Source organism: Phycodurus eques, chromosome 16 (genome assembly GCF_024500275.1).
Source record: "Phycodurus eques isolate BA_2022a chromosome 16, UOR_Pequ_1.1, whole genome shotgun sequence".
Classification (NCBI taxonomy): domain Eukaryota; kingdom Metazoa; phylum Chordata; class Actinopteri; order Syngnathiformes; family Syngnathidae; genus Phycodurus; species Phycodurus eques.
Genome location: NC_084540.1, coordinates 9049414 through 9070981, shown reverse-complemented (window position 1 = coordinate 9070981; position 21568 = coordinate 9049414). Strand labels below are relative to the sequence as shown.

The following is a 21568-nucleotide window of genomic DNA, read 5'->3' as shown; positions in this document are numbered from 1 at the left end:
ATCCCTGATTGCCTCATCCTTGTATCATTGGAGCCGACATGTCAAACTATATCTGAGTATCTTAGTGTTGTTAGCCACACACTGTTGCGTCGGCCTGGTGCGTGCGAGGTCCCTAATGTTAGTTTCAAAGTTGGATGCTCTGTCCCCAGGGATACACATTACAGTGGCTGGGGTTTTAAACTTAACGTTACAAGTGATGGAGTCACTTACGACTAACGCGAGAGTGCCAGTAGGCCGAGAAGGAATGGGACTAGCTAAAGGAGGGAATCTGTTATGCGTCTAAACAGACTCACATCAGGTTCGCTAACTACTCAGAGCTGATGCTAACAGGACTAGTAGGTCGGCTACAACCTATGCTATTAGGTGTGCCCACCACTTAAATAGTTACCAAACTATTCTGCTCTAGTTGGTGGACACGTCCCTCTAGCAGGGAAAGGCTCTTAAGGAGAAGGGTGCATTCCAAAAGTGAAACCAGCAAACAAATAAATATTTTCTATTTAACTAAATTATCCTGAAGTAATTACAGTATTGTGATTGTTAGTTGCTTAGCTAACTTTTCTCAAAACAAGTTTTTGTCATCTTTTCGGTTCTGGTCAGCAATCATCACTTGCGTTCTGCCACCCAGAACTATCCTGGCGCCTACTGTTTACAAACATTCTGAAATGCCCTAATGGCGACAAATGCCAATAAATAATTTTGGAGTAAACATTTTTTTTTTCACATTAAAGATAAACAACATAAAAAGTGGTTGCGCAATTGTGCACACCTTCAAACTACTCACATTTTGATGTGGTCCTATTGGCCCACTTTTTCTTGCAAAAGCATTCCAATCCTATTAGGTTGTGAATGAATCGCTCTGTTCCATCTCTCTTTAGGTCACTCCACAGTTTGGCCATTTAAATTCAGGTCAGGGCTTTAGCTGGCTGCCCAGGGCTTCCAAATTCAGTTATCTACTCCAGAAGACGCCAATCTTTTCATGTATGCTCTGGGTCATTCTGCTCCTGAAATACGAAAGTTCTCTTCATTTTCAGCTGAGTCAAATCTGACCTTACAGAGGCTGCTCTGAATTCCCTTCACTAAGGCCACATGGTGCAGAGTAGGAATATTATAATAACTTGAAAAGTATTTAAAAAAAATTACAACATACCTGTGGGATTCGGATGATAGCACCCTGGCTGGCTGATCTGCGCAGCACTGTTAAAATAATGTTGTTGTCTATCTTTCGGCCTGGTTGGAAGCCATTATAGTACCGGCATACCTTAAAGGCAGACAGTCCCTTGTAATGAATTTTTACTCAACTCTACGTAACTGACTGATACCGTTCAACAATTAGATATCTTATATGCCAGTTTGGGCCATGGAACGGAAGGAACCAAATTAATAAATCCTACTAGATCATACAAACACAATAATGTTTACTCAGGTACTGTCCATTGTATTCAAACAGACAGCACCTGAATAAATTTAACTACCGGTAATTGCAAGTGTGCACTGACAAGGTATGCACAAAACTTTGTATTATGGACAAGGAAAATTAAGAATCAAGTTAAGATACTGCACAAGGGATTTGCCATAGTTGATGTCGCTCAATTTATCACAGGTGATGCCATGTTGTTCTTGTCAAAATGCTTCAAACGTTTTATTTATTTATTTTTCATGGGAATTGTAGTGTATTTTAAAAATCAAAACTAAGTTGAAACATTAAGCCTATTCCAAATATGTACTACAGGATGACGAATAGAAGGTTTTCTTTATTGAGAACATGACGATAACCACACAAAGACTTTCCCTTTAAAAAACATTTACATCTAATCTTACCGCAAAATGGCGCTATATAATATAATCAGAATAGAAACATTCACTATGTCGCACTCTCTGTGGATTTAGTCTATAACTTCTGAGCAGATTTTATTTCTGAATAAACGTTCCTCCAGGTACAAAGCATACCTTTCCAGTGTCATTATCATACCACACCCTTCCCATCCCAAACACTTACATGCATTATAACCCTTACTTGCTGTGAACCTTTTCTCTTTAAAATACTTCATGACACGCACACTCCACAATATGGTATCACAACAAGAACTTGCTTGGGAAAACTGACTTGAGCACAGATTCAAACAGATGTCATTGTTATTGTATTGTCATTCTAGTTCCTAATGTCAAAGTTCATGATGCACTTTGCAAAAACTGCCTTGTAATTTGGAGACAAAACATCCATGCAGTTAATATTTCATAAGCAACATTCATGAAATGTCATCTCATCATGCTAGAAGTATGATAACGACAGCTGGAAAAGTTAGCGAAAGGAATGAGGTAAAACTCCACTTCAATACATGTTTAATAAGAGCTAGACAATTATTTCTAAATACATTTACTGAATATGATTCTCTACAAGCCACTTCCACTCCCCTCCCCGTCGTCCAATATGACTGAACGCTTGCGCAGGACAGAGTTCCCCTTCCTTCCGCTCCCCGTCTGTGGGGGCAGCTTGGTCTGGCAAGGAGACGGATACGGAGGCAGCCCAGTCTTGGTGGTATCCAGCTCCTCCGGGTCGCCCTGGTGGGCCCGGAGGGCAGAGATCACATCCTTGTCAGAGGGACTGAGGGTCAGGCAGCCACAAGGGTGACCACCGCCGGGGCTGCCATTTGCTCCAGCACCTCCAGCCTCCTCAGATGCATCTTCAACAGTCACGAAGGCGTCACCCCACAGGCCTTCACACAGATCTCTGCCATGTTGATACATCTGAGCAAAAATATATCCAGATTTTACTTAATTACTTCTTAATTACTTATATAAAAATAATTGGGTCTCTGGACTACTCGACCACCCATCAAGGGCTCTTTTCATGTACTGCTTAAATCAGACGTTGGTGCGTGGTGTAATTCTGCGCGGAGGCGGGTTAAACCGTTTTTTTGTAATTGGGCACCCTCTGCCAGGTGTTGTAGGAGGTTTTTTGCCATTGCAAATTATGGTAGATTATAAAAAGGTCATACATTGAAACTCTACTACCTTGAAGCATTTATCCTCCTCATCATCTTTATGATGCAGTGATGATTCTGTCAGGCCTCACAAAGATGAACACATCGAGCATGATTACTTGCAACATCTTTTATTGCCTCCTGTTTTCTGAAACCATTTTGTACAATTGATACATTCTAATATGTAGGAAATGTGTGTATTTTAAAAAAATTAAAATGGCTATAGAAAGTAGTAATATAAATACAAATCAAAGAAAAGTTTTGATTATTCCAGTAGCGCCAAGACCTAAATCTGTGAGGGTACCTGAAGGAAGCTGGGGGAAAGAGATGCCCTCGCAATTTGACATATTTTGAGTGCCTTGGCAAAAAGGAGTGGGCTAATATTGTCAAATTAAGATGTGCCATGTTAATAGATTCCTACCAACATGAGTGAATGTTCTCATTAAAGCAAAATGTGCTTCAAAAAAGTACTTGTTTCAGTATTTGCACAGTTGTAAGAGATTTCTTATTATTTCATCAATTAAATTAGATAATTTTGGGAAATGTATCATTTGTTTATATAACACAAACCTGGAATTTTAAGAGAGGGTGTGTTCACATTCTATCTTCAGTATTACTTACTGCATGTGGTTGAAAAATAAGAAAGAAGCCTGTTTGTTGAAAATATGTTCAATGCAGTACATCCGTGGAATGTCCACCAAGTGCGTAAAGTGGCAGGACATACCATGGAGTTTTGCTGCATAACGTGAACATGCTCATGGAACAGCAATGTGCATGATTTATGTTTATGGTATCCCACTTTTCCAGAGACTGTATTGAAAAAATACAAACGCAGAATTTCATCAAAGAAATACAGGGTTGACTGTCAAAAACTCTACACTCTTGAGAAGAAGTTAAAATGATTGGGAAATCTTCCTCACACACACTCACACACACACGCGCGCGCGCACACACACACACACACACACACAAGCACGCACGCGCGCACGTGCGCACGCTGTGTATGTGTGCGTATGAGCTGCCTTTCTCTCTCTAGTGACTTCCTAATAACCAGCAATTAAGATGTACTGCCAAGCCACTGTGTACTGCAGCCCATTTGCTCCCTTTTCCACACAACTTCCCCTTTATGTCTCCAGTGTGTTACTTTCCTTCTCTTGCCAAAATCCTAATTTGTGTACCTCGCTTATTCTTCCTGTTTGCACCTAGACGTCTTCTTCCTTTCGTCTGTTGGGGGATTAAGATTAAGGCACACAAGGTGTTCAGAGGGCAAAAAGCTGTAATATATTCATCATGTTTGAAGGACAAAAAGGATGTCAGCTCTTTCACTGTGTAACATGCCTGACACACATACACACAAACGTGTCCTTCCCTGGGGACACATCGTTTGCTGCCAAAGCTTATTCAGTGCAAGCACAAATTTCCCGGGGCTCTACCCTGTCCTTGACATATTTTGCTTATTCACTTCTGCCCTTCTCCATCCCAAATCTTACACTGGACCTTTTTTTGTGTACAAAATGAGGGGGGGGGGGGACTTTTAGGTGGTAGAAATGGCAAAAGTTCAGTTATTTGCAATTTTGAAGAATTGTCTTTTGACATACAGCACGTAAAAAGAAATATGTGGAGCACCTCAATCATACAGACTATTCCATATCAGCCACAACATTATGACCACACACTGTAGCTATTGGTATCCATTAGAATAGCTTTATTAAAGCCTTTTGGTCCTCTCATCTTGTAGCCAAACTATGTAATCAAAATATTATAAATAGCTTATAAGATGCAGTACAGAACTATGTTGCAAACTACACCCATCACAATAAACAAACAAACAAAGCAAAGCTGTGTTTTGTCATATTTATTGATGCAGAATTGAAATACAGCCCTTGAATTGAAGCTCATTGGTTATGTGCAAATGGCCAATCAGTGTAAAACTGCTGTGCATTTTTAACCAACACTGTGCCTGTGGATTTATTGGGTTTACTGTCAAATGTTAAAATTCTGAAGTAAAATTCATGTTTGTGACCAAATTGTTCAAAGCAGGCACATCTTTCTTTGAGTCTTATCAAGACAGATAAGCTGTTGTATGTTGAACTTAAAATACTTTTTCAAGCTCCATTTCGATTTTATTAGCTATTAGTGGATTTTATTCTGACCATAGGTAGACCCTTCAAAATGTCACCTTTTGCCTTCATCTCATTTTGACATACACCAAATGTTTGGTTCAACAGTGTGATTCCCGGCACACACGGAAACACACGTGCACACACACACTTGCATACCTGCTGATACTGAACACAGGTTCCAGTGCAGTTGCGTCCTCTTGGGTCTATGGCCCAATTACGAGCACATGTCAGGTCTGTTCTGCAGGCATCAAACCTGCAGAAAAAAAATGTGTACAATAATTCATACTAATGCTATCGTGTGTAAAAAACTTACATTTCCAATACATTTTTAGCTTGTTGCCATCGTACAACTTAATTAAAGACCTTTGTTCTGAGGCACCCATATTGTCCTGTTTTTTGTCACAATACTGCTTACAGCATAAAGTATGGATGTATATTTTCAATGTATCTGAAGATTGTTTCAGAGAATGTCTGATCACTGGGCATGACACAGCAGCTGCCCACAGCTCCTCAGGGATGGGTTAAAGCGGAAGTTTGCAGTATAAAAAAAAAAATCACTTTTTGTCATATTACTGTCAGTATACGGTAAACCTAACAGCAATACATTAGTAAAATGATCTGTTAAAAAAAAAAGTACTCCCCCTCTGGACCCATCCACTAATTAGATTTTTAAGAAACCACTGCACCCAAGGAAGAAGAGTCTATCAGAGACAGAAGACGTGACCGATAAGGTGTCAATCATTTGACCAATAGGGCTCTTGAAAAAAGTAAATTCTCTCTTGCCTGTTAGGGTTTAATGAGATATCACACAAAATGGGTACAGGCTAAACTTCATAGTGTTACCTGCCAGACAGTTTTGGGTTGAATTTAAAAAAATATGTGTGTTATTTTTGGGTATAAGCATTTATTTATTTATTTTTTTCGTCAGCTTCATTTTCCAACCTCTGATATCACGGTTTAGGGCTGTTGGTACACTGGTTGCAAATCTCCAGGGTTGAGTCAAGACAAGCACTCATTTTGATTTTGGCGAGCTCAGTGATGCGCTTGGCAGTCTCACCAGTCGTGGCAGAAGCTGTAGCAGAGAGGCACAGCCTGGATGTAAGAGTGGCGATGGGGATGAGGCCAGCGGGCGGCATCTGGGGAGCAGCTGTAGAAACATGACACACGCTTCAGGAAGCCTTCACACCTAAGGAGAAAAAGGGGACAGTCGTTGCTCATGTCATGTCTTGAGATGCATTAGTTTTCTTTCGTGGCGACAGTGGTCACTGATGGTGCAGTGGGTACACGCGCCTGACTTTGGTGCGGGCAGCGTGGGTTCAGTTCCCACTCGGTGGTGGTGTGAATGTGAGTGCGAATGGTTGTCTGTGTCTATATGTGCCCTGCGACTGACTGGCAACCAGTTCAGGGTGTAGTCCGCCTTTCGCCCGGGGTCAGGTGGGATAGGTTCCAGCACCCCGCGACCCTAAACAGGATAAGCGGTGTTGTAAATGGATGGATGGATAGTGGCGACAGTGGTGATCGGTCAGGTTCAGCAAGGCTTTCTCTGCTGGCCTAAACATTATCGGAAACACCTACATGTCCAGCCTAAATGCTAATATTTGTTCCATTAAAGTGGACTGATTTATTCCCAACAGTCTAATAGTCTCTTCATTTTGAATCCTTTCTCTTGGCTGCATTGCTTCCATTATGTTTTACACAGAGGTGGGTGGTAAAGCGATACATTTACTCCGTTACATTTACTCAAGTAACATAATCGATAAAATGCACTTGTCAGAGTACTTTTTAATTTTACTTGAGTATTTATGTGAAGAAGGATCAATACTTTTACTCCGTTACAATGATCGACATGCCATTCGCTACTTTCATTTATCCATTCATGTGTCTGCGCGTCTTTTTTTAGACTCCATCTTCGACTTCCGCATAGTGCACCCGTTGCGCTTATCAAACGTGAACACTCATGTCATTTGACTCCAATTCAGCAATCAGACGACACAAAGCAGTTACATGACCACACACGTAGCCTTCGCGAGCCAATTAAAATGACTCAATTTGGGGCGGGGGAGAGAAACAAACTCACAACTGTGTTTTCTTTACAAACTCAAAAAAAAAACAGCTTTGTCATGCAGCTCTTAAATTGTAACTGCCCAAACTTGGATTTTTCAGCCCACTTCTAACTTGAGAAAACACCTTGTGGTAAGTTGTAGATGTTTTTGCTGTTGTTTTGGCAGTGGATGTGGCAAAATTAGCACAATCAGCTTTTTCATGAAGTCATTTAAGTGAATAAAGCAAATAATTTTTCTGTAGGGGCGGCACGGTGGACGAGCGTCAGCCTCACAGTTCTGAGGACCGGGGTTCAATCCCCGGCACTGCCTGTGTGGAGTTTGCATGTTCTCTCCGTGCCTGCGTGGGTTTTCTCCGGGCACTCCGGTTTTCTCCCACATCCCAAAAATATGCATGGTAGGTTGATTGAAGACCCTAAATGGCCCTTAGGTGTGAATGTGTGTGCGTATGGTTGTTTGTTTATATGTGCCCAGCGGTTGGCTGGCAACCAGTTCAGGGTGTACCCCGCCTCTTTCCCGAAGATAGCTGGGATAGGCTCCAGCACGTTACCCTTGTGAGGATAAGCGGTACAGAGAAAAGAATGGAGGAATTTTTCTGTAGGGCCCAATGCATGCAATTTAAATTGTGGCAGGTGTGTGTCGACTCCCATATATTATGTTTTTTAATTTGATGTTCATGCTCTGAAAAAAAAAAAAAAATCTGGTTACAAATTACTCTTTACTTGAGTAGTTTTTTTATTGAGTAATTTCTTACTCTTACTCAAGTAAATATTTGGATGACTACTTTTTACTTTTACTTGAGTCATATTATTCTAAAACAACAGCACTCTTAGTTGAGTACAATATTTGGCTACTCTACCCACCTCTGGTATTACATTTATGTTAGATTTGTATTGTCCAATCGGACTTCAGCCTCTACGTGCTGCAATTTCAAATTAGTAATCGGACTGTTCCTTGAACAAATCTGATTATAAATTTGGCCACATGGCTAGCGAGCTGACCCTTGACACTGTCAGCATTTTTCCATCCTCTGATTGGTTGGTCGGAGCAAAACATTTTACAGAAAACCTTGACTCATATGGTCCCATATTTGACTCATATGGTACCATAATTTGTTAAGACCTCTATAGAGTGACTCTCTAACATGGACTTAGTATAAAAGTATCAATTTCATTCAAAAAACACTTCAGTTTTGTCATACGAGTGTCCAGAAAAAGCCGCTCTGAGAGCTACTTCTGTTTGACCCAGTTTTGTATGTACTTTGTCCATATTTGGCGAAGACCTCCCCCTTTCCTCTGATTGGCTGCCTCCATGTAGAAGACCCACTTGTGAGCGTACACGTGTTTGTTACGTTGACAGCACTGGCTCGGAGCGAAGTGGGGCTAGTTGGGCTTCCCAGTGCCGGCCGGGATACGGCTTCGCGAAGTGGAGGTCCACTACTAGCCGATGCCGGCCCGTTGGTCAGCGATTTCCGGGACGGAGGCCGGCGCGAACAACAAGGCCCAATCAATTGCGACGCGACGCTCAGACCGGCATAGTGACTACACTGTAGCCTTGGGAGGTACCCGAGGGGTTTCTGCCTACCTCCCAACGCAGCCTTTTGTCACGCGGGCCAGTCAGCCATTGAGTGTATTTTTTGTGATGTACCCACATGGTCACATGGGTTACGCATCCATTCGGATGCATTTATACTCTTAATGAGGAAGTGGAGCGCTGGATTCTGGTGGTAGCAGCCTGGCTAAGCGGTATAGCTACGTATAGCCAGCCCCAAACTAAATTTTAAACACAACGGCTTATTATTTTATATTGAGACAAGACCACGACGATATCGAGGCACTTTTAATTTTGCGATATCGCGGTATCATAAATATTGTTACATTCCTACCATCCATCCATTTTCTACACTGTTTATCCTTTATAGGGTTACAGGGGAGCTGGAGCCTATCCCAGCTGACTTTGGGACAAAGGCGGGGTTCACCCTGGACTGGTTGCTAGCCAATCGCAGGGCACATAGACCTTTAGAAAAACAACCATTTGCAAGTTATTTGGCTAGAGAGAAATACAATTATGTTGTTCTGTTACCCCCCCCCCCCCCAAAAAAAAATACAAATTCATTCTAATTAAAAAAATTTTCATCTTGTAAATTATTTATTGTCTTGTACGGTTTAGTGAATTTTTTTGAAAATAGATCAGTCAATAAGAGTTTCGCTGGTTTTCAATTTATATTTGTTTTCATATAAATTACATTATATACAGTACAAGGCATGACATTAACTTTTTTTGGTCACCAACCACTGTGGCTACTGGTTTCCCAGAGTTAATAGCCACTCAGCATTTTAACAAAACACAATTTATTATAGTACTGTATATATATGTTGTTGTTTTTCCCCCAACCGAAGTACATTCATCAACAGTGGGGAGTGGGAGGGGAGGTGCTGACATACATTTTTTCAGATCAAAATACAACCCTCCAAAGTGACTAGTGGGAGTGGCTGTGCTATCCGCCACAGCTGAAATTCTCACCCACATTTGGGAGGTTGGCAGGTGTTCTAGCCAAGTCCTGATGCATAATATTTTGGTTGTGTATTAGATCAATGTTGAAGTCTTACGCAGGATTTAGTGGCCCACACTTGTCCCACGGTTCATTCTGATTGTTGGCAGAAAAAGAATGGGAGATGTCCTGGATGTCTTCCTGTGTGCAGCAACTATCTGTCAAACAGAGGACACACAGCCATCTGTCAGTCAAGGTGCCATTGTCGTCTCACTTGCAGTGTTTCTAATGACCCAAGCACTCACTGTCGGCATAGAGCCTACACTCCCTCAGGTGAGGCTCTGGGCTGGGCGTGGCCTTGTGCTTTCCATCTTGAAGACACAGCCCATCTGAGCTGACTCCAATAATTAGCGCAGTTGTCCAGTAGGCGCATATCAACAGACGAGCGAGCAAGAGGATGATCATGTCTATAACCACAAGGAGTTTAGTGAATTGGAGAGTAGCATGCGCTCAACCCATTCAAATGCATTTACAGTGAACCGCAACATATTGCGGTTCATCATTCGTACTCCTGCTATATCACAGATTTTTCAGCATTTTAGAAGTATACAGCCAAATCAACATTTAGAGTTGAGCGCCATCAGTGTAGTATCTCTGACGTCTACTGGAAGAGCTCCAGTGTAATTAACAGCAAGAAGAAGAGGCAGAGAAGGTCCCCAAGTCCAACTGACCGGAAGTAATATTCGCTGTTCCCACAGAGCAGAGAGAATATATGTCTCCTAGCATTAAGAAAGCGGACTTTCGCTTTTGAAATTACGTGGTTTGGTTGAATGTTTTGGTGTCTCAATATATATATATATATATATATATATATATATATATATATATAAAACTCTCGTTTGCTTTATGTGTCAGCTACAAAGTAACCTTTAACTGGGAACAACAAAATAAGCAGTTGGACACAAGCATGCTGTGCCTCTTATTTGAAGAACTTTGTGAGCCAGAAAGAAAGAACAGAATCTTAGGAATACTATAGTTTGAAAAGGGTCTTTTAATAAGTTCAAATGTGTGGGAAGGGTAAAACTATTACAAAAATGTTTATATATGGCCTATATATAGCCTCTTTGTATCGTAAATTTTCACCTATTACGTCTTGGTCTGGAGCAAATGCCTCGTCATGAACGGGGGTTCACTGTAATGCATTTTATTCTCTCTCTGGCCAATAGTTGAAATAATTGTATCATCAATTTCTCTCGAGGCTGTCCCTGTTGTCCACCCAGTAAGAGTGACTGAGACGCCCCGCAGACTGTGCGCTCTGCATGTGGTGACCTAATAGCAGGGTGAGCCTAATTAGGTGGGACTGAGACACCGTGCTCAGATGGATGACATGCGTAGTCGTGTAATCTGACAAGCTGCTGCACCCATGTGTAGGCTGCAGAACACGAATTAAACAAATCGGCTGGCTGCATGGCCTCAGGATGGGTCTGACCCACAGAGATATACGGTCAAAAAGCACATGAAGAATTACGAGTGGACGGATTTAAAATAATGTGGTTGTCGGATACATTAAATTAATTTGGGCAAGTGTTTTTCCCCCTAGTAATATTATACTAATTAATGCTATGACTCCACTACAAGGTGGACAGTTGCAACAACTACAGTCATATTTATTATGAACCACAATGTTTTGAAAAACTATCACCCTAAATCAGCTACTTTTCAAGACAACAATGAAAATAAACTATGTTAGCCCTTTGTTGAAATTGGATGCATTAGATAGATATTCAAACATACCACTAAGTTTATAATTGTAGAATTTTTTTTTAAGACTGTCGTGTTGTTTTTTCTCTCTCTCTTTTAAGGTATCAACTGAGGCACAAAATCTTCTCCTGATCTTTCTTGTTGTGAGAGCAACAAGTATTTCCTCAAATCAATTATTATTTATGAAATGACTTAGATATGCTTACCTGCTGTTTGTCGGAAAATATTCTCCACTGGATTACTTCCAAATGTTTTTTCCTCACACAAACGGTTTCCTGAGAAAGAGGCTCCTGTCACTCGCTCTCGTGCCGGCTGGGGCTGCTGCTCGTTTATGTCTGGTTTATATGAAGGACATTTTACTCCCGTCCCTTTGGCAACACACACCCCCTGCCATCCTCTTCTATGCTCTCTCTTTCTCTCTCTCCCTCTCTCTCTCTCTCTCCCCCTCTCCCTCTCTCTTTCTCTCTCTCTCTGTCTCTCTGCTCCCGCCCTGTTAATCTCCCAGTGAAGACGTTTGCTAAATCCCCCCGTTGACAGTGTAATTTCTGCACCACTTCGTCCGAGACAATGCAATTAGATTTCTCAAATTGATTTCAAGACCAAACCAGACCCCGTTGGGATCATTCGCATCATGTGGCGCTGAGTCACACTGGTCTTCTAATCTTTCTGTCCACACACATAAACACTGAGGTCATGGCTTTTTCCACATGACAAGGTTAGAGGAGGTATATCAGATTTAATACTGGATGTTGATCTGAGGACTGACAGCACAAATCTCGGCTGAACTAAACAAAGTGACCTCACCGCCAGGATGCGACATGTCGCAAAACCCTTCCGGCTAGCACCAGAGTTCACCTAAACCTATTGAACAGGATGGGATTATTTTTACCACCTGAGCCCAAATAAACAGCTAGATGCCTGGGGATGTACATTGGTGATCAGCAAAGCTGTAACCTTGCCAACACTGCAATGCAGTCTAAAGGTGTAATTCCCCCGAAAAGATAACTTGGTTATCCTTTCCATTTTGAGAAAACACAATTTAAACATCCTTATTGCCTTATTCCTCAAATGTGGCATGAATGGAAATATGTGGAAATCATACTTTGTTTTTCCACTGCATGTGTGTATTAATGCTCGTGGGTTTTAATCTCACCTCCACTTGGACCCGGTGTGTCATTGTAATCCCTGGTGCAGCTCTCTTTCCTACAGTGCCCTCCTAAAGCTTTTGGCCACAGAGGAGCAGATGGAGAGCGTCTTGTGGCCTACATACCCCGCCTAAAACCAAAGATTGGGAAACTGATGACATGCCTTGAACCTGATTGAATTTAGCACCAAAACTGAGTAAGGGCAAGAAAAGCTCAGCAAGAGCAGCCATTAAATGAACACAACACCCTAAAATATGAGTGCAAAGGGGCAGAGCATTTCCAGAAATCTTTCACAAGAGGTTTTTTTACAAATATAGATATAGCTTGTTACACAAAATTGGTGATATACAGCAATTAACTGGCAAGTGATGGTAATGTATAAAAGATGGGAAAAGTTGTTTTGTCAGGAGTAAACATTCCATAGGTTAAAATACAGTTAAGAGACCTTGGTACTCCAAGGATTTTCGAAATAAAGTGAGGTACACGCATACCGCTAATTGGCAAAATTTGAGCATCCCCCCCGATTAGTCAACCCGAAAGTGTTATCTTGATTGATTGTCCTGTGGTGTGTGTTAAGAATAATTTTGCATGGAAAACAGTTGAAATCAACAATCGCAAACCCGTTCAATATTTCCGATACAAATCTTTGTGCTGTCAGCACACACAACCTGAAGCTTGCACTGTTGAAAGAGGAGCAACTAGTTGTGTTAAATGTTTGTATAACTTGTCTCAGAAGTCATTCATCACAATAAAAAAAACAACAACACAGTTTTGGTCCATCTTGGTCTTGATACTCATACTTGGCTCTGCAAGTACCACCATAATGGCCAACATTAAAATGCAGTAGCATATTACACCCAAGAATTCATCAAAAACAAGGCAACGGTTGTATTCCTGAAAATGATTTGTACTATTACTATAAGCCACACCATAACATTATGTATAGTTTGAAGATTTACACTGCACTGAATAGGAAAATAAAACAAAACTAACTAAACTAAATAATCATTTAATCAATATGTATTGCATACAAAAGTTTCATTGAAAAATTACCTAAATAAAGGTTTAAAAACAAACTTTTCAATAATTATATGCAAATGTTTCGAAATTAAATGTTAAATGGAACTAACTGTACTTAACAAATGTACTGTACCGGATTAAAAAAAAAAAAAAAAAAAAGGTTGAAGCAGCAGTAACATTATGGCCAATTTCAACATTAATCCCATGATTCCTTTGCGTACCACCAGAGGAAGACCAATTACCACCAGTGGTACTCGTACCACACTTTGAGAAGCACTGATCTAGAGTGCCCCGCACACTATTAGAGTAGGAAGCACATTATTTGTTTCACGATTCTTTCCTCATCATATTTGATGGTCATTCACGTTTTAAATCTAAATACTGATTAAACAGATGTTACAAATTGTTATGTGGGCACCCTGCTTTGTGAATTTTGCATTAAATTTAGTTCCTTTAACCATGTCATGCTATGATGATTACGTTCCCTGTCATAGACTAACATGAAAATGATCAGTCCAATCCTGCTCCAGCCTAATGAGATTAGACAACACTGAGTGGTCTCAGGGGAGAAGTGCTTTACAGTTGATCTCATAGGTGTTAGTGGTAGAAATGGAATCAGAAAAGAGGGATCACTCTGGCCCAGCAGACTGTTTCATAACTGCACAGGGTCAGCATCACAGAGGACTTGATTTCTGGGGGTGAGAGCAGAGGAGTGGGGGACAGACAAACAGTTCACCATCTGGTAATTAGAGGAGAAATAACGATATCCTTTGTGTCAGAGCTATTCAGGGAACAGAGAGAGGGAGGAGAAAGCGGGCCATCACTGCTCCCTGTGTATCCTTGCTGTCGTTCTCATTTAACAGAGTTGGATCACGGCCTGTCTTGGAGCCTCCGGCTGGTCCTCGGCGAGCAAACGGTGCCATCCATCTTTGTTGACTCACTGAATGACAGACATTCATAGCAATCATTTGGAATTTCTCTGATACATTCCACTGACCTATTCTCCACAGTGGCAATTATCTGGAATTAAAAAAAAAAGGTGGAAGTGGAGGACATACTGTATCTGGAAGTCTGTGCCATTCTGAAGAAAAACGAGTTGGGAGACCACAAAATTCCTATATCAAACTTTCTTGTTGTTCCACAGTATATTATGTGCTGCTGCGGTGCTTTAAGTTCTTTAAAAGTTTTAAAAGTGATGTACACATAACAGACCAACTGCCCATAGGTCAAAGCCTGGTCCTGCGTTCGACTCTCAGCTCAAATCTTTCTGTGTGGCGGATGCATCCTGTGCTCGTTTAGGTTTTCTCTGGATACTCCTGTTTCCTCCCACATTCCAAAAACATACGTTTAAAACCTAGGTGTTGTCTATGTGCCCTGTGATGATACCCGACCAGTCCAGTGTGTTCCCTGCCTCCTGCTCAAAGTCAGCCGACATAAGTTCCAGCCCACCCATGACCGTGAACACGAAATGCGCTAAAAAATGGACGGGAGGATGGTTTGATGAAAAAAACTTGTTGAGTAAATCTAGAAATTGTCTGATTAACAATCAATAATCAACTCAACAGCTAGAATTAACCAATCACATCCACACTCATGATATGTAGTGATTAGGTGGGTGACAGGCAGCTCACAAGCCGTTAAAAGAATCGAGCTGTTGAAAAGCTATTTATTTAAAAGTTATTATTTATATACGTATATTTCATTTTTTTATTGTATTTCATTTTTTCGCTTGAAAATGTTACCAGTCAACACTGAAACACTGTCACCTATCAACAGTGAAACACTGAAGCCAAAATTATAGTAATCTTTTTTTTTTTTTTTTTTTTTTAAACTGTAAAGTCTGTCCATCTACTTATCTAATAATGGTCCAAATGCTTCACAGAAGAAGATACAGTAAATTTTTTGGAATAACCAGTCTCTGGGGTGACCTGAAGGGGGTCTACACAAGAGATGCTCACAATCTCACATGAGGAGCACTTATTTAAGGACGAGATATTGTCAAGTCATGAGGTACCCTTTTTGATATACTTCTACCGCCTCCTAAGATTTATTGCTCTGTTTCTGCTGTACTTAAACTAATACTAGAATTGTCAACACATGAACGGAATCTTTAGGATTAAAAGCAAACTTCAACATACACATCAAATATTAAGATCACACTGCATAGCAAGCGAAAACAGATGGCTGCCGATGGAAACTAAAAGTATTTACCGGTAAATTGTTCAAGTTCTCCTCCCAGTGGTTAGATTGCACTATTGCATGCAAGGAACCAGTAGAATTCATAATTAAAACTGTAACGTTGATTTCAGAGCATTTGCAATAACATTTTGTTTTAGACAAAAAGAAAAGATCACGATTTGTTGCAAAGGAGTATGAATGGTCCTTATGTTGGCCACCTGCTGTTTCACCAGCGGTGTTTTTAAAGTGTATCAAGTTGTGGCCAGAGAAAAGAACAGCAGCAGAACTACAGTACAGCTTCACATTGGCACACGGGAGGTCCAGGAGTTGATTCACTCTTAATGCACAGTCTACACCGGTGTTTTTGAGCACTAGATTGAGCCCAGGGACCCATTTTACATACGAAAAATGTCACGGCAACACCACCAAACAAAAATACTGAAATCATCTTCTTGTCTCAATTTAATCACAAATGTACTGAGTCAGTGTGAAATCTGGGCCTGTTTAATTGAGCACTAAGCTGATACATTCCCAGGAATATTATTTTGTTGTATGAATGGCAACCGGTGGATACACAGGTGTACTGAACATTTCATTGTTTTGTCACTATACATGGCTGGCATGGATAGATGCATAAACAAAGATATAGGTGTAATTAATAAATAAAGATTTTCTGACCAATTAAGTGAAATTGGATAATTTCCTGTGCGACCCCTGATGATGTCTCACAGCATCCTGGTTGGCATGTTGTGTTGTTAGTAGATGAGAGAGAAGAACATGATTGAAGTCTCCACTGACCAGCATGAGGGTGCTGGGATGTTGAAATTGTAATTTCGCGATCACAGTGTGCATAACGTCACTCGTATTTGCTACTGCAGCTGACGGTTGAATGTGAATTTTTTTTTTAAACATCCGTTAGTTCGTGTGATGGCAAGTTACCTCACATTCCCAATAATAATCAATGGAAGGAACAGCTCGCTCTCAATTTTCTTCCCATTAACAGTGGCTCCCGTCCCTCTCCATATCTCCTCTGGGATGACAGCGTCAATATTCTCTGAAGATACATCTTGGTGAAAAAAAGTAAGAAGAGAAAGTGGAGTAAGTGAATCAAAGCTTCTGCAACAGGCTGCTGACTTTCAGCAGTGACTCTCCAACAAACTACAACAAAGCTCAATCCGAGTGACCCTCTTAATATTTCAATATTAAGTATCAAATAATCAAGTATGTGCCACTTATCATAGTCAAATGCTGTTGGCTAGCCTCATACAAATATTTCCATCCAACATAGGGATCCTCTGCTTACCTTTTGGCTGTGATGTAGTGTTTTACCCATCCATGTCCAGACTGCAAATGAATGATGCTTGTGGGAAGCCACCACCAGTGTTTCCAACTAAGTTTCAGGGAATGTTCCCTAAGGCTGGTCTATTTGTTGCTAAAAGTTGCTAATTAACAATGCCATGTTTGTCGTGCATGATGATGTCATTGCACGATTACTATGTAGAAGAACAATTTATCCACCCCCTTGGTGTGGAGGGTGATTCCCATGTAGATAACCCCTACTGTTGCATAACAGTGGGCAGCAGTGCACCAAGGCTCACTGTCAAATATTTTCAGAAGTAGGCAGATAACAAAAAATGGACTTGGTTGTTTTATTTCGACTGTGGGCAGGCACTCCAGAGACCCAACAATTTGTTTAAAGCACTTTAGAAAGTCAAGAAAGAAAGTTTTCACATTATGTCCCCTTTTTAACACTTACTTCTGTATATGGTATTGCTGTCTTTCTGATTTTACATCTTAAGGCTTCTCTATCGTCGATTTAGTTTCCTCTGCTCAAATAAGAAGTCAATATGAATAGGGTTAGCATGACAAAATTATTTTTAAATCAGCTTAAGCACCTTTGAAAAACATATCACTTGGCCAAAATGACATTTGGAAGAGGTCAGTGCAGGTAATATCTACAGAACACAAAGCAACAGCAGTCAGTCCCGTTGGCAGTGCTGTTGTGTACTCTTGCAGGATTCTTTGCTTCATTGTAATAGGCTTAGTTGTGTGTATCTTTGTGTTTGAAGCTCTATTGGTTGTTCTTGCCAAGTCTGTTTTGAGGCTGCATCCAATTACCATTCATGCAAAAGACTAAAACACTAGTACACACAGACGCACACACACACACACACGCATGCACACGCACGCACACATACGCACACACGCACATGCTTAGGCCCCAGGCTCCCAGGCTCCTCTTCACTCAGAACATTTTGGCCTTTGTTCTCTGTGTCTCTTTATTGACTGTTTTCTCCCCCTACTGCTTTGGCAAAGAATGAGTAAGACAACAAAAGCTGTCTTTTTTTGTTTTTGTTTTTCTGTATCCTCGCTACTGTGTATCAATCTGTTCCTTCGCAAATCGACTGATGCCATTCATAGGAGGGAACAAAATACCTTCATGCTTGAAAGGGCCTGCTTAAAAACACTTAAAAACAAAGAAGCCTTACAGTCTATTCAGGTAAAAAATAATAATAATAAGAAGAAAAAAGCTCTGCAGTGTTTACTTGAAATATTTTTGATCTGCATACAAATGCACCTGTTTACATAAAATAATTGACCTTTACTTCCCATGAATTTTGAAGCGGGCAAAACAATTGCCCACTTCAAAAAAAAAAAAAAAAAAAAAAAACAATGAGGCATGGTCCACATGAGGAACGAGACATTTTTATTGACTGGACTGCTAACTAATCATTTTCTAATGCAGGGATTCCCAACCCTTGTTGCACCAAGGCACATATTTTACATAAGGAAAGGCTCATGGCATGCCACCAAACAAAAACGTAATGATGAATACATATGCAGGTAATTTTTACCTTCTGCTATTTAGTGTAAGAGCATTTAATTGTTCTGCCTGTCACTATACGTCGCTGGCATTGATAGATGAACAAAGATACAATATTTGTAGTCAATAGATAAATATTTTTAAACAATTAAGTTCAATTGAATAGTTCTCCGTGACACATCTGCTGAGCTCACATGGCACATCCATCCATCCATCCATTATCCGAGCCGCTTATCCTCACAAGCGTCACGGGAGCGCTGGAGCCTATCCCAGCTATCGTCAGGCAGGAGGCGGGGTACACCCTGAACCGGTCGCCAGCAGGGCACATTTAAACAAACAACCATTTGCACTCATATTCACACCTACGGGCAATTTAGAGTCTTCAATTAACTTACCATGCATGTTTTTGGGATGTGGGAGAAAACCGGAGTGCCGGGAGAAAACCCACGCAGGCATGGGGAGAACATGCAAACTCCACACAGGCGGGGCCGGGGATTGAACCCCAGTCCTCAGAACTGTGAGGCAGACGCTCTAACCAGTCTTCCACCATGCCGCCTCACATGGCACAGTGGCTGTAAATTAGCTGTTCTAATGCTGTATATTTGCTGAGCCTTTTAACATTGTAAATAAATATATATAATTAAGACAAAATGATCCAGTTCCTGGCTATATTGGGGGGCACCATAGGTATCTTTAAACTGGAAAGACACATGTTAAAAAGATACAGTATAATACAATAAAGCCATATCAAATTCTATAATGGACAAACTGAAGCTTAATATAATCAGCATACAGACTCGTTAATTTAGTGTTAAGTGTTTAGGTACTGTAAAGGAGCAAATAAAATTGTAAATTTGACACACCACAGAGAAGTGTTTTTAACAAGCCTGCCAATTTTTCAATGAATTAAAAAAAATCACCATGTAGATAAAATAAGCTCTAAAATCATGAAAAATAGGCCCTTGAGCTGCAAGACTGTGTGTCGTGTCTGCTGAAGGCACTGGAAAAGAGCTCATCACCTGTCAACCAAATACCTTTGTTGGCATGTTATGGGTCAAGTGAGTCACCTACAGGCAGAAAAATGTGTGTCGCCATTTTCAATAAACAATTAGCTTTGCCTAAAACGTGGGGACCCACACAACACCATCGAGCGAGGTGCTTATGTATTGGATGACTAAGCAGCGATTGAGAGAGCTTGTTAGCTTGCAGGCTAGTGGATGTTATAAACAGTTACCTTTCCATGAAGTGTCTCTGTTGTGATGACAAGCTAGAAGCAGCTAGTGGGCGTCAGAGACCAGCATTGGGGGTGTCCAATACGCCATTGGCTGTTCTGTACACCAAACGTGGGTCACCACAACAGAGACACTGTAGCCCAAATAACAACTAACAAATAATACACAGGGAAGACACATTTCGGGTTGTAGGCATATCTTAACTGCAAATGGGATAAACTATTGTGACTCAGTAACTCGCATGCACACCAAATAGCCACAGGCGGCACTCAGCACTTAAATAGTGGGGGAGGGCCAACTTATGGGCCTGGTTGCATCATCTGGCCCTTTTGTAGCCCCATCTTAAAAACAGAGATGTTGAAAAACTGTTTAATGCGAAAGCTCAACAGTTCAGTACTAAACTGTTCTCAGTCTTTGCATGTTTTCAGCACGTACGGTACCTTCAAACATTGAATGTATGTACAACCCCAATTCTAATGAAGTTGGGACGTTGTGTTAAACATAAATAAAAACAGAATACAATGATTTGCATATCATGGTCAACCTATATTTAATCGAATACACTACAAACACAAGATATTTAATGTTCAAACTGATAAACTTTATTGTTTTTAACAAATAATTATTAACTTTGAATTTTATGGCTGTAACACATTCCAAAAAAGCTGGTACAGGGTCATGTTTACCACTGTGTTACATCAGCTTTTCTTTTAACAACATCCAATAAACGTTTGGGAACTGAGGACACTAATTGTTTAAGCTTTGTGGGTGGAATTCTTTCCCATTCTTGCTTGATGTACAACTTCAGCTGTTCAACAGTCCGGGGTACCCGTTGTCGTATTTTACGTTTCATAATGTGCCACACATTTTCAATGGGAGACAGGTCTGGACTGCAGGAAGGCCAGTCTAGTACCCACACTCTTTTACTACGAAGCCACGCTGTTGTAACACGTGCACAATGTGGTTTGGTATTGTCTTGCTGAAAAAAGCAGGGGCGTCCATGAAAAAGACGTTGCTTGGATGGCAGCATGTTTCTCCAAAACCTGTATGTACCTTTCAGCATTAATGGTGCCTTCACAGATGTGTAAGTTACCCATGCCATTAGCACTAACACAGCCCCATACCATCACAGATGCTGGCTTTTGAACTTTGCGTCCATAACAGTCCGGGTGGTTCTTTTCCTCTTTGGCCAGGAGGACACGACGTCCACAATTTCCCAAAACAATTTGAAATGAGGACTCGTCGGACCACAGAACACTTTTCCACTTTTCATCAGTCCATCTGAGATGAGCTCGGGCCCAGAGAAGCTGGCAGCGTTTCTGGGTGTTGTTGATAAATGGGTTTTGCTTTGCATAGGAGAGTTTCACGTTGCACTTACAGATGTAGCGCCGAACTGTATTTACTGACATTGGTTTTCTGAAGTGTTCCTGAGCCCATGTGGTGATATCCTTTACACATTGATGTCGGTTTTTGATGCAATGCCGCCTGAGGGATCGATGGACACTGCGCATTCACTGTTGGTTTTCGGCCTTGCCGCTTACATGCAGTGATTTCTTCAGATTCTCTGAACCTTTTGATGATATTATGGACCGTAGAGGATGAAATCCCTAAATTCCTTGCAATTGTATGTTGAGCAACATTGTCCTTAAAGTGTTCAGAATTAGAATCAGAATCATCTTTATTTGCCAAGTATGTTCAAAAAACACAAGGAATTTGTCTCCAGTAATTAGAGCCGCTCTAGTACGAAAACAGA

At 40.9% G+C, this 21568-nt stretch overlaps 1 protein-coding gene and 1 long non-coding RNA gene across 2 annotated transcripts; both read right to left on the bottom strand.

Annotated features, from left to right (window-relative positions):
* Nucleotides 1–1731: 1731 nt before the first annotated feature.
* Nucleotides 1732–11844, bottom strand: rtbdn (retbindin). Its single transcript, XM_061701159.1, has 6 exons — nt 11623–11844; nt 9961–10122; nt 9774–9873; nt 6162–6290; nt 5261–5357; nt 1732–2745 (listed from the first exon to the last, which is right to left on the bottom strand). Exons 2-6 carry the CDS (start codon nt 10118–10120, stop codon nt 2392–2394), a joined length of 840 nt encoding a protein of 279 aa, XP_061557143.1. The 5' UTR covers nt 10121–10122; nt 11623–11844; the 3' UTR covers nt 1732–2391.
* A 1974-nt stretch (nt 11845–13818) lies between these two features.
* Nucleotides 13819–17154, bottom strand: LOC133415249 (uncharacterized). The gene is made up of 3 exons (XR_009770105.1): nt 17063–17154; nt 16699–16825; nt 13819–14521 (listed from the first exon to the last, which is right to left on the bottom strand). It is a non-coding gene; the product is annotated as an uncharacterized LOC133415249 (long non-coding RNA).
* Nucleotides 17155–21568: the final 4414 nt, after the last annotated feature.

Coding starts and splice junctions, on each gene's coding strand:
- rtbdn (XM_061701159.1), bottom strand. CDS start 10,120: ATGATCATCCTCTTGCTCGCTCGTCTGTTGATATGCGCCTACTGGACA. Junction 9,874..9,960: donor GTGTAGGCTCTATGCCGACA/GTGAGTGCTTGG, acceptor TCTGTTTGACAG/ATAGTTGCTGCACACAGGAA. Junction 2,746..5,260: donor CCTGTGTTCAGTATCAGCAG/GTATGCAAGTGT, acceptor ATTTTTGCTCAG/ATGTATCAACATGGCAGAGA.